This window comes from Bison bison, unplaced genomic scaffold (assembly GCF_000754665.1).
Source record: "Bison bison bison isolate TAMUID 2011002044 unplaced genomic scaffold, Bison_UMD1.0 scf7180017864196, whole genome shotgun sequence".
Classification (NCBI taxonomy): Eukaryota; Metazoa; Chordata; class Mammalia; order Artiodactyla; family Bovidae; genus Bison; species Bison bison.
The window spans coordinates 154786-166402 of NW_011494768.1; the positions used below are offsets into that span (position 1 = coordinate 154786).

General features: G+C 43.5%; 1 protein-coding gene across 1 annotated transcript in view; it reads right to left on the reverse strand.

The window, feature by feature from the left end:
• Positions 1 to 11617, reverse strand: part of MACROD2 (MACRO domain containing 2) — a 2254506-nt gene that overhangs the window by 125780 nt on the left and 2117109 nt on the right. The window contains exon 9 of the mRNA XM_010844154.1: positions 9755 to 9799. Within this exon, the coding sequence (XP_010842456.1) occupies positions 9755 to 9799 (45 nt within the window). The remainder of the gene's footprint in view (positions 1 to 9754; positions 9800 to 11617) is intronic.

Sequence of the window (11617 nt, forward strand, 5' to 3'; positions counted from 1 at the left end):
TCACTTTCACTTTTCACTTTCATGCATTGGAGAAGGAAATGGCAACCCACTCCAGTGTTCTTGCCTGGAGAATCCCAGGGACGGGGGAGCCTGGTGGGCTGCCATCTATGGGGTCTCACAGAGTAGGACATGACTGAAGCGACTTAGCAGCAGCAGCTCTTAAGAATAAGATCCAAATCCAGTCTCATGGGCCAGGAGAACAAGTCACTTGGGTTCCACCTACCGCATGAGCCCCGTCTCCCATTTGTCTTTGGCTTCAGACTATTAGTTCCCTTCTTTCATTTCTAGGCTCGTTCTTGCCTCACGACCTTTACCCTTGCTGCTCTGCCTTTTTCCTGACGCACACATTCACATGCCTACCCCATTCCCATCTTTTAACATGGAGTCACATTCAACTCCCAGGGAAGGCTTTTCCTGACTACTTAATCTGAAGGGTCGCAAGGAAAATCTGTCACAGACACATCACCTGGTGTAACTGAAATTATCTTGCTCCCTTGTTTATTTATTATTTGTCTCCCTCCTATACCATCCTCCACCTTGAGACGGTAGGTTCCATGAGAAAGGGCATTTGTCTTTCGTAATCCTCCCTTGTGTCATTGGTGTCCAGCAGTGCCTGGAGAATTTCATTTCAAATTCTTTTTTATATCCTTATCACCCAGGCCTTTCTTTGAGACCAAGACATAATGGGGTTTGTGCCTAATTCTCACTCTCTTAGCAACTATTACCTATGCCAGGACTCTATACAATAGAGTTATGGTGACTCATTTTTCTTTTCCCATTTATTATAAAAAGAACAGAACAGAAAAATGCATTTGATAGATGTGCTATTAAAAACTTTGGCATTATGGACTATAAAGGGGTTTGGGCACTAGGTTAGGCCTTCTGTGGTTGCAAGGCAGTCACATCCAAGGTCATTACCACGACCAGGGTGAAAAATGTCACCAATGACTACATTAGCAACTCCCCCAAATTTCTGTCACCAGGTGTGGGTAGATATTGACCTTTCAGAATGGGTTCAGCAAAAACAGAAATGAGATGCTTGAAACAGCTCACTGAGCACAGATGCTGGGTTCAAAAGGATTCATAAAATGAGCAGAGCACCACTTGCAATATCCCTGGGAGAAGCCTCTCACCCTCCCTTGTGCCGAAATGCACTGTGTGCAACTGGGACCAAGAGGAGAGTTTCCAGTGCTGGGAGTTCAGCTCCAAACCAGCATTTCCAGAAAGTGAGTTGAGAATTGTGAATTCATGATTACCCACCTAAATGGGAGTTCTTGGGGAATGGGTGAGATTTAAAAAGACATCTCTGTGTCCACATTTTGAGCTATTTATAAACTGTAAATGCACTGGTGCTTCCTTTTTGAAGAAGCTGTAGGGCACTCCTGGGGTCACCAGTGGGCATAGATGCATGTTAGTTATGAGCAGCCATCTATGACAGGGGTCCCCAGTCTTCTGGGAGTCGGGAACTGGTTCCATGGAAGACAGTTTTTCCACAGACTTGAGAGGTGTATGGTCAGGGGTAATGTGTGCAATGGAGAGCGTAGAGGAAGCTTGTCTCCTTCCCCGGCTACTTACTTTCTGCCGTGAGGCTCAGATCCTAACAGGCCACAGGCTGGTACTGGTCCATGGCCCGGGGGTTGGGGACCTCTAGTCTATGACACAGTATTTCACAACACCCACGGAGACACTCGACTGAAAGTCACTGCTACATATGGCCTCTGTGCTCACGTTTTCCTCTCCCTCTTAGCCTGGGAAAGCTAGAGGACCTTCCCCAATAGACCTCTCGCTTCTCCTTAACACTGTGTCAGCTTGTCCCTGTTGCCTCTGTTTGCAGCAGAGGCTGAACCTCTGGGGTGTTGCCATAAGCACGGCTTTGTCCCCGAGGAACTCAACTGGGCTCTGGCTCTTGGGTGGCGGACCTGCCAGAGGTGGCTGCTGATTTTCTGTCCCTGGGCTCAGGTTGGGGTCCATTTCAAGAGTGCATGGTCTTGGAAGTGGAAGGACAGGGGGAAATATTTACTATGCTAGGATTAAATGACTTAAGCAGGATCCTAGGCATTTAAGTCAGTCTATTTCTACCACCTCGAAGAGGGGCAGAGCCTCTCTTAGGATGACTCTATCTGACACCATCTGATATTGTTCCCCCTAAGCTTTGGATAATAACATTCCCCATCTCTTTGAGATGTTGGATATCCTAAGTGAGTTCATGTATATTAAGCAATAAGCACAAGGAACAGCTCAATTAAAATCCTGCTCAGCAAAGGGATGATGGGACTGATCTGAGCTGAGCCAGCCTGCATTAGCTGGTTGGACCTCTCTCCCCTCCACCCCTACATTCATTGGCTAATGTTTGGCAGTTTGAACAATACTATTTATACCAAAGAAATCTGCAAACTCTCCAAATTGGGGCTCCCCCACCCCCAACCAGAGAGTACATTTCCTGGCACCTCACTGGTTTTTGATATTCATATTATTTTTTACTAGCATTTACTAGCATTTGTTGACTGGTTGGTTCACACAAACAGGCCTTCACTAGTGTCAACTGCATTCTTAAAAATCCTTCCAGCACTACTTCTTGTATGAGAAGAAGAGGCGACGCAGGGCTCAGGGAAGGCTAGCTGTTAATGGTCTTAGGAGGCTCGATCAGACTCTTCTCAGACACCAGCACACTGGAGCATGAGACTGAACAGAAGTAAGCCTGCTCACAAATACTTGGCAAGGCCAGCTGGCCCTTCATGAACCCATCTTGCACAAAATCCCGCAGGATTTCAGCACTCAGATATTAGGAACAGAGAGCAGCTTCCCAAGCCCATTCTGCCTGAGTGACTAAGTGTCCTTGGACCACTGAGTGTGACATCAATGGCTGCATCCAACTGCTAGAGATAAATCCCAGAAAACTTGGCAGGACTAATATCAGAAATGATGATTCACTTAAGGCCCCTAAACCCCAAATGCTAACTCCAACCTTATGGGTTCTGTGTTAGTGTTAATGATTTCCTTGAACTCACTCTGTGGTTCAGATAGCAAGTAGCACCTTATTAAGAAGCCAGCCCCCTTTGCCTAGAAATGTGTACTTACATCATTTTGGGCAAGTGATCCTTAGCAAGATAAGGGCCTTAAACTATCTGGCTGAAAGGGCAGTGCTCCCTATGGATGAAGGATAGTCCAAGGACATCCAAGGATATTCCATGTGAAGTGCAAGCATTAACGCTAAATTCATGGAATTTAAGACAGGGTGAACAGTATGAAAAGGCAAAAAGATAGGACACTGAAAGATGAACTCCCCAGGTCAGTAGGTGCCCAATATGCTACTGGAGATCAGTGGGGAAATAACTCTAGAAAGAATGAAGAGACACTGCCAAAGCAAAAATAACACCCAGGTGTAGATGTGACTGGTGATAGAAGCAAAGTCCGATGCTGTAAAGAGCAATATTGCATAGGAACCTGGAATGTTAGGTCCATGAATCAAGGCAAATTGGAAGTGGTCAAACAGAAGATGGCAAGAGTGAACATTGACATTTTAGGAATCAGTGAACTAAAATGGACTGGAATGGGTGAATTTAACTCAGATGACCATTATATTGACTACTGTGGGCAAGAACCCCTTAGAAGGAATGGAGTAGCCATCATGGTCAACAAAAGAGTCCGAAGTGCAGTACTTGGATGCAATCTCAAAAACGACAGAATGATCTCTGTTCATTTCCAAGGCAAACCACTCAATATCATGGTTATCCAAGTCCTGACCAGTAACGCTGAAGAAGCTGAAGTTGAATGGTTCTATGAAGACCTATAAGACCTTCTAGAACTAACATCCCCAAAAGATGTCCTTTTCATTATAGGGGACTGGAATGCAAAAGTAGGAAGTCAAGTAACACCTGGAATAACAGGCAAATTTGACCTTGGAGTACAGAATGAAGCAGGCAAAGGCTAACAGAGTTTTGCCAAGAGAACACACTGGTCATAGCAAACACCCTCTTCCAAAAACAGAAGAAAAGACTCTACACAGGGATATCACCAGATGGTCAACACCAATATCAGATTGATTATATTCTTTGCAGCCAAAGATGGAGAAACTCTATACAGTCAGCCAAAACAAGACCGGGAGCTGACTGTGGCTCAGATCATGAACTCCTTATTGCCAAATTCAGACTTAAATTGAAAGAAGTAGGGAAAACCACTAGACCATTCAGGTATGACCTAAATCAAATCCCTTATGATTATACAGTGGAAGTGAGAAATAGATTTAAGGGACTAGATCTGATATACAGACTGCCTGATGAACTATGGACTGAGGTTCATGACATTGTACAGGAGACAGGGATCAAGACAATCCCCAAGAAAAAGAAATGCAAAAAGGCAAAATGACTCTCTGAGGAGCCCTTACAAATAGCTGTGAAAAGAAGAAAAGTGAAAAGCAAAGGAGAAAAGGAAAGATACATCCACTTGAATGCAGAGTTCCAAATAATAGCAAGGAGAGATAAGAAAGCCTTCCTCAGGGATCAGTGCAAAGAATAGAGGAAAAGAATAGAATGGGAAAGACTAGAGATCTCTTCAGGAAAATTAGAGATACCAAGGGAACATTTCATGCAAAGATGGGCTTGATAAAGGACAGAAATGGTATGGACCTAACAGAAGCGGAAGATATTAAGAAGAGGTGGCAAGAAGAACTATACAGAAAAGAACTTCATGACCCAGATAATCAGGTGGTGATTGATCACTCACCTAGAGCCAGATATCCTGGAAAGTGAAGTCAAGTGGTCTTTAGGAAGCATCACTACAAAGAAAGCTGGTGGAGATGATGGAATTCCAGTTGAGCTATTTCAAATCCTAAAAGATGATGTGGTGAAGGTGCCGCACTCAATATGCCAGCAATTTGGAAAACTCAGCAGTGGCCACAGAACTGGAAAAGGTCAGCTTTCATTCTAATCCCAATGAAAGGCAATGCTAAAGAATGCTCAAACTACTGTAAAATTGCACTCATCTCACACGCTAGCAAAGTAATGCTCAAAATTCTCCAAGCCAGACTTTAACAGTACGTGATCCGTGAACTTCCAGGTGTTCAAGCAGGTTTTAGAAAAGACAGAGAAACCAGAGATCAAATTACCAAAAACCATTGGGTTATAAAAAAAGCAAGAGTTCCAGAAAAACACTTCTACTTCTACTTTACTGACTATGCCAAAGCCTTTGACTGTGTGGATCACCACAAACTGTGGAAAGTTCTGAAAGAGGTGGGCATACCACACCATCTGACCTGCCTCTTGAGAAACCTATATGCAGGTCAGGAAGCAACAGTTAGAACTGGACATGGAACAACAGACTGGTTCCAAATAGGAAAAGGAGTACGTCAAGGCTGTATATTGTCACCCTGCTTATTTAACTTATATGCAGAGTACATCATGAGAAACGCCAGGCTGGATCAATCACAAGCTGGAATCAAGATTGCCAGGAGAAATATCAATAACCTCAGATATACAGATGACACCACCCTTATGGCAGAAAGTGAGGAAGAACTAAAGAGCCTCTTGATGAAAGTGAAAGAGGACAGTAAAAAAGCTGGCTTAAAACTCAACATTCATAAAACTAAGATCATGGCATCTGGTCCCATTACTTCATGGCAAATAGACGGGGAAACAGTGGAAACAGTGACAGACTATTTTTTGGGCTCCAAAACCACTGCAGATGGTGACTGCAGCCATGACATTAAAAGACACTTTCTTCTTGGAAGAAAAGTTATGGCCAACCTAGACAGCATATTAAAAAGCAGAGACATTACTTGGCTGACAAAGGTCCATCTAGTCAAGGCTATGGTTTTTCCAGTAGTCATGTAGGGATGGCAGAGTTGGACTATAAAGAAAGCTGAGCACTGAAGAATTGATGCTTTTGAACTGTGGTGTTGGAGAAGACTCTTGAGAGTCCCTTGGACTGCAAGGAGATCCAACCAGTCCATTCTGAAGGAGATCAGCCCTGGGAGTTCTTTGGAAGGAATGATGCTAAAGCTGAAACTCCAGTACTTTGGCCACCTCATGCAAAGAGTTGACTCATTGGAAAAGACCCTGATGCTGGGAGGGATTGAAGGTGGGAGGAGAAGGGGACGACAGAGGATGAGTTGGTTGGATGGCATCACCAACTCAATGGACATGAGTTTGAGTAAACTATGGGAGTTGATGGACAGGGAGGCCTGGCATGCTGTAGTCCATGGGGTCACAAAGAGTCATCCATGACTGAGCAACTGAAGTGAACTGACCAGTTTTTTCAATCTATGGTTCTTTAAATAATAAGCTATCCTGGGTATCAGTCAGTTCAGTTCAGTCGCTCAGTCACGTCCGACTCTTTGAGACCCCATGAATCGCAGCACGCCAGGCCTCCCTGTCTATCACAAACTCCCGGAGTTCACTCAGACTCATGTCTATCGAGTCAGTGATGCCATCCAGCCATCTCATCCTCTGTCGTCCCCTTCTCCTCCTGCCCCCAATCCCTCCCAGCATCCGGGTCTTTTCCAATGAGTCAGCTCTTCGCATGAGGTGGCCAAAGTACTGGAGTTTCTGCTTCAGCATCATTCCCTCCAAATCCCAGGGCTGATCTCTTTCAGAATGGACTGGTTGGATCTCCTCGCAGTCCAAGGGACTCTCAAGAGTCTTCTCCAACACCACAGTTCAAAAGCATCAATTCTTCGGCGCTCAGCCTTCTTCACAGTCCAACTCTCACATCCACACATGACCACAGGAAAACCATAGCCTTGATTAGACGAACCTTTGTTGGCAAAGTAATGTCTCTGCTTTTTAATATGCTATCTAGGTTGGTCATAACTTTCCTTCCAAGGAATAGTAATTGATATTTTAATTGAAATTTTGCCTTGGGATTTATGTTTTACAAAAGGGAAGCAGAGTCCTTGTCTTAAGTTGAATTTTCTCAGAAAACAAAGAGACAAACGTTTGAGTGCAAGTATTAATTTGAGATTGTCCCAGGAAGCAGCAGAGGGGAGCAAGGAAGTAAGACCAGAAAGGGAGGGCAACCAATAAGTGTATTAATGAGAAAGTTCAGCTGTGGACAATTCATTTCTATCAGGAGCCTCTGGGTGATAGTATTGAATCCCTCTGTCTAATATTACATATTGCCAATGATACTGGAAATGTGAATAGTCTGATTTAAAATGTGCGTGTGAAATACACACAAATTTTATTTTTTTTTTTTTTTACTTTGCAATATTGTATTGGTTTTGCCACACATTGACATACACACAAATTTTAAAATCTTAGTATGGAAAAATAAAGAATGCAAAATATCTGACCAATTTTTATATTACTTATGTGGAAATGATAATATTTTTGATACGTTACATACAATGTTAATTTCACTTGTTTATTTTTACCTTTTTCAAGGTGACTAAAAGAAAATCTGCAATTATCTGAATTATCAGGCTTCCATTTGAGGCTCCTGTTAGATTTCTACTGGGCAGTGCTGGCCTAGGACATGCCTCAGATGCATCCCACAATGGTATTGATCAACCATCTCCTGCCCAACCTTGGCTGAGAGGTACTCCAGAGAAGTTAACTCCCTGATGCTTTGAGTTTTCTTTCACAAACAGAGACAAGAACTTTCCTTAGAAAGCTTCCCGTGTTATACAACAACCGGACTGTCAAGGGGGCCCCAGGTAGGGAGCCCAGAGCCACTGTCTTGTCCCTCCTCCCCCTCCTCCATTCCGCTCCTGACTTTGAGACCCTCCCTCTGCGTACCATGCCCCCTGAATCCATGGCCCTGGGGAGACCAGAGGTACAAGAGTGGATAGAACGTCAGGTCAATGTTCCAGGGAACTGTTACTACCGAAAAGAACTGATATTATTCCTCCACGGGAAAGTGGGAGGTCAGGTGAGCGACAGAGATTGAACTTCACAAGAAGGATGGTCTTAACTAAACCCTGCCCAACGAGACTGTCTGCTGCACAGTTTAAAGAGCTCCCTGTTTGTGGAGCTGCTCGGAACCAAGTTGCCAGTGATTTGTAGGGAGTCCCGGCAGCAATAGGAGGTCACACAAAATGAAGGTCTCTAAGATATGTATTTCAGTTCTGAAAACAGGCCCCATCTTGCGTCTAGAGCAGCGTGACGCCATAGTGAGAAACACAGGGCTCTCCTCCCATAGAACTGAGCCCTGTACTTTCTAATATCTGTCAGATACGTTGAGTAAACAAAGTGATCACCAAGTGTTCAAGGAACATTTCAGGTATGATATCTCATTCAGTCCCCCGAACAAGACTGTATGGTAAGAGTTATTGCCATCAGAAGTGTAAACTGAGGCTAACAGAGAAAACTCTAATCCAAAGTCTTTAAGTGGAGGAGCTAGGATTGAATCCAGGCCAAATGATTGATGTATTCATTATCAAGCTCATCTTGACCTTAGGTCAGAACCAGTGTTTTTAACCACTAGATTTCTCTCATCAAACACTGGTCTTTTATTTGAGGGGCAGGCATGTATCTCACTTTCTGATAATGAGAACAATATATCACATGTACAAAATGCATTTCCCAAAGAATCCCTCAGCCATTTTTCAGGTCCTACCTGCTATAAGACCGTCACTGATTCCCATCAGGAAACTGAATCTATTCTCTGCTTCTCTGAGGCTGGGTGGGCTTGAGAAGAACCATTCCAAAGAAAAGAGCATGGTGGAAATAATTCTATGGGATTCTTGAGGATGAGTCTTAAGATAGAAATGTGTTTGGCTCGCTCACTCTCTAGAGAAACCGAAAGGAAACTGGCCACTGGAAGGAGCCCAGAACACAGAAGGAGGCCATGCACACGTGTTTCAGAAAACTGCCCCAGCCAAGGTCTCAGGTGCCAGGCCTGTCAATCACCAGCCAGACATATTGCTGCTGCTGTTTAGTCCCTAAGTCACATCCGACTCATTGTGACCCCATGGACTGTAGCCCGTCAAACTCCTCTGTCCACGGGATTTCCCAAACAAGAATACTGGACTGGGTTGCCATTTTCTCCTCCAAGGTATCTTCCCAACCCAGGGATCGAACCCAGGTCTCCTGCTTGGCAAGCAGATTCTTTACCACTGAGCTACCTATGAAACCCCACCAGCCAGACATATATGAGTGAACAAATCTTCTGGTGATTCTAACCCCCAGCTGGTGAGTCTTCCTGTTAAGGCCTCAGATTCTGTGAAGGAGCATTATCAAATCAGTCCTGCTGTGAATTTCCGACCCACAGAATATTTCAGCATATATGTGGGTGCTTTAGCCACTAAGTTTTGGGGGTGACTTGTTATACACTTCCAGTAACGACATCATGGTCCAATTTTACCTTAGCTCTCAGCTCGAAGTCAAGTTTAATGTTTAAATACAGTAACTTTGTTAGTTATGAGTGGGGCTTCCATGGTGGCTCAGATGGTAAAGAATCCACCTGCAAAGCAGTAGACCCAGGTTCGATCCCTGGGTCAGGAAGATTCCCTGGAGAAGGAAATGGCAACCCATTCCTGTATTCTTGCCTGAAGAATCCCATGGACAGAGGAGCCCAGTGGGCTATAGTCCATGGGGTCGCAAATAGTTGGACATAACTGAGCGACTAACACACACCCACACACCCACCCACACATACACATATTAGCTATGAGTTAGAATGACCACTTTCTTATTTTGTAACCTTGAGTGTACATTTCTATTATTTTAGCCTTATTTTGTCTTTCTTTGGAAGATATAAGGTGTACATCAACAACAAATGATCCTTGTCTATCCCCTAAGAATAAAAACATTAATACCTGAATCTTCTTTCATGTCAACATCTTCTTCTTCATTATCATCATCTATTAAAAAATAAGAAAAAGAAAAACTCATATGAAAGCTAGAAATACCACTATTCGCTAATTTGACTAACAAAAAAATCGAGCTAAAGAAAACATTTAGTAGAAAAGAGTATTAAATCATGACTTTCCATTGACTTATATTATCATGCTTAATTAGGAATAAAGTATATACTTTAGAGCACAATTTAATAGCTAGGGTTTATATTTCCTTTAAAAAATTATTACATATTTTATAACAAAATATATATGCAATAATGTTTCACTTATAAAAGTTATATATGGTCACTTTGCTCACTTCAATTCATAAAAAAAATAAAAATCACAGATTTTAAATGTCATATTTTCTGCATTTATTAAAGGTGTGTAAGCTTACCTGAAATACCTAAGAAATGCAGGCATCACCATTTTATTGTAGGCTGACACACCATCCAACCCTTGCCCTGCACCAGGAAACGTGCTTGTTTGCAACACGTGGAAACCCACGCCTTTAACCATGTACTTTCAAGTATCCCTACCTACTGCTGCTCCATTCCTACTTAACCCCTCTCATCTCACCTTCTACAGTAAGTCCCTTTGACAGGACCCAGACGTATGCTTCCTCTGCCTGCTGAATGGCTTATATGTTTTTCTGAACTGTTATATGTTTTCATCTCCTCTCCTTATACGTTCCTCATATCCAGCCAGTGCCAAATCCTGTCCTATTTCCATATTTCTTCTCCTCCACTCACATCATTGCACCCAAATCCCAACTCTCAGCACCATTCACTTCCTGGGTTTTTTGGTTTCCCGACTGTCCTACTCTTCTTCCCACTTCTGACACCAATTCCCTTTACATGTAGCTGTCAAATCAGTATTAAAACACTGCTCGCAGCTAATTCACAACTACTAGACAACCGTTCTCTGTCTAATGAGAAAACTCTACATCTTTGGAGTAACACTTAAGGCCGACAATATCTGGTTCCAACCACGCTTCTCAGTTTCACCAGCCCTGTTCCGCTCATGCTGCCAACTACACGCATGAAAACGCTTGGCTCTTCCTTATTTCCTGCGGCTTCCTTTAGCTTCCTTCCTCCTGCCTCAGTCCTGGAAGCAATGCTTTTCTCCATCTCTGTTCACACTTATACTTCCAGGCCAAGCTGAGGCACTGTAACATCTGCTCCACCCAAATTTGAATGAATAATGTTCTCTTTGGTACCTTATTTTCACTGCCTTCTGAGTATAGACTCTAAGGGCCTTTAGGCTTAGATATGTATACTGGCTCCTCCACCTACACATTCACCATGTATGTGTTCCTGGAGAAATTACCTAATATTCCTGGGTTTCAAGTTCATCAGCTATAAAGTGAAATAAAAATAGTGCCTCCTACAGAGTTATTGTGAGGATTAAATGAGATAATATAAAATAAAACACTAGGACAGCTACTGAAACATCATTTAACGCTAAGTTCAGTTCAGTCGCTCAGTCGTGTCGACTCTTTGTGACCCCATGAATCACAGCACGCCAGGCCTCCCTGTCCATCACCAATTCCCGGAGTTCACTCAAACTCACGTCCATTGAGTCAGTGATGCCATCCAGCCATCTCATCCTCTGTCATCCCCTTCTCCTGCTGCCCCTAATCCCTCCCAGCATCAGAGTCTTTTCCAATGAGCCAACTCTTTGCATCAGGTGGCCAAAGTATTGGAGTTTCAGCTTTAGCATCAGTCCTTTCAAAGAACACCCAGGACTGATCTCCTTTAGGATGGACTGGTTGGTCCAAGGGACTCTCAAGAGTCTTCTCCAACACCACAGTTCAAAGGCATCAATTCTTTGGCGCTCAGC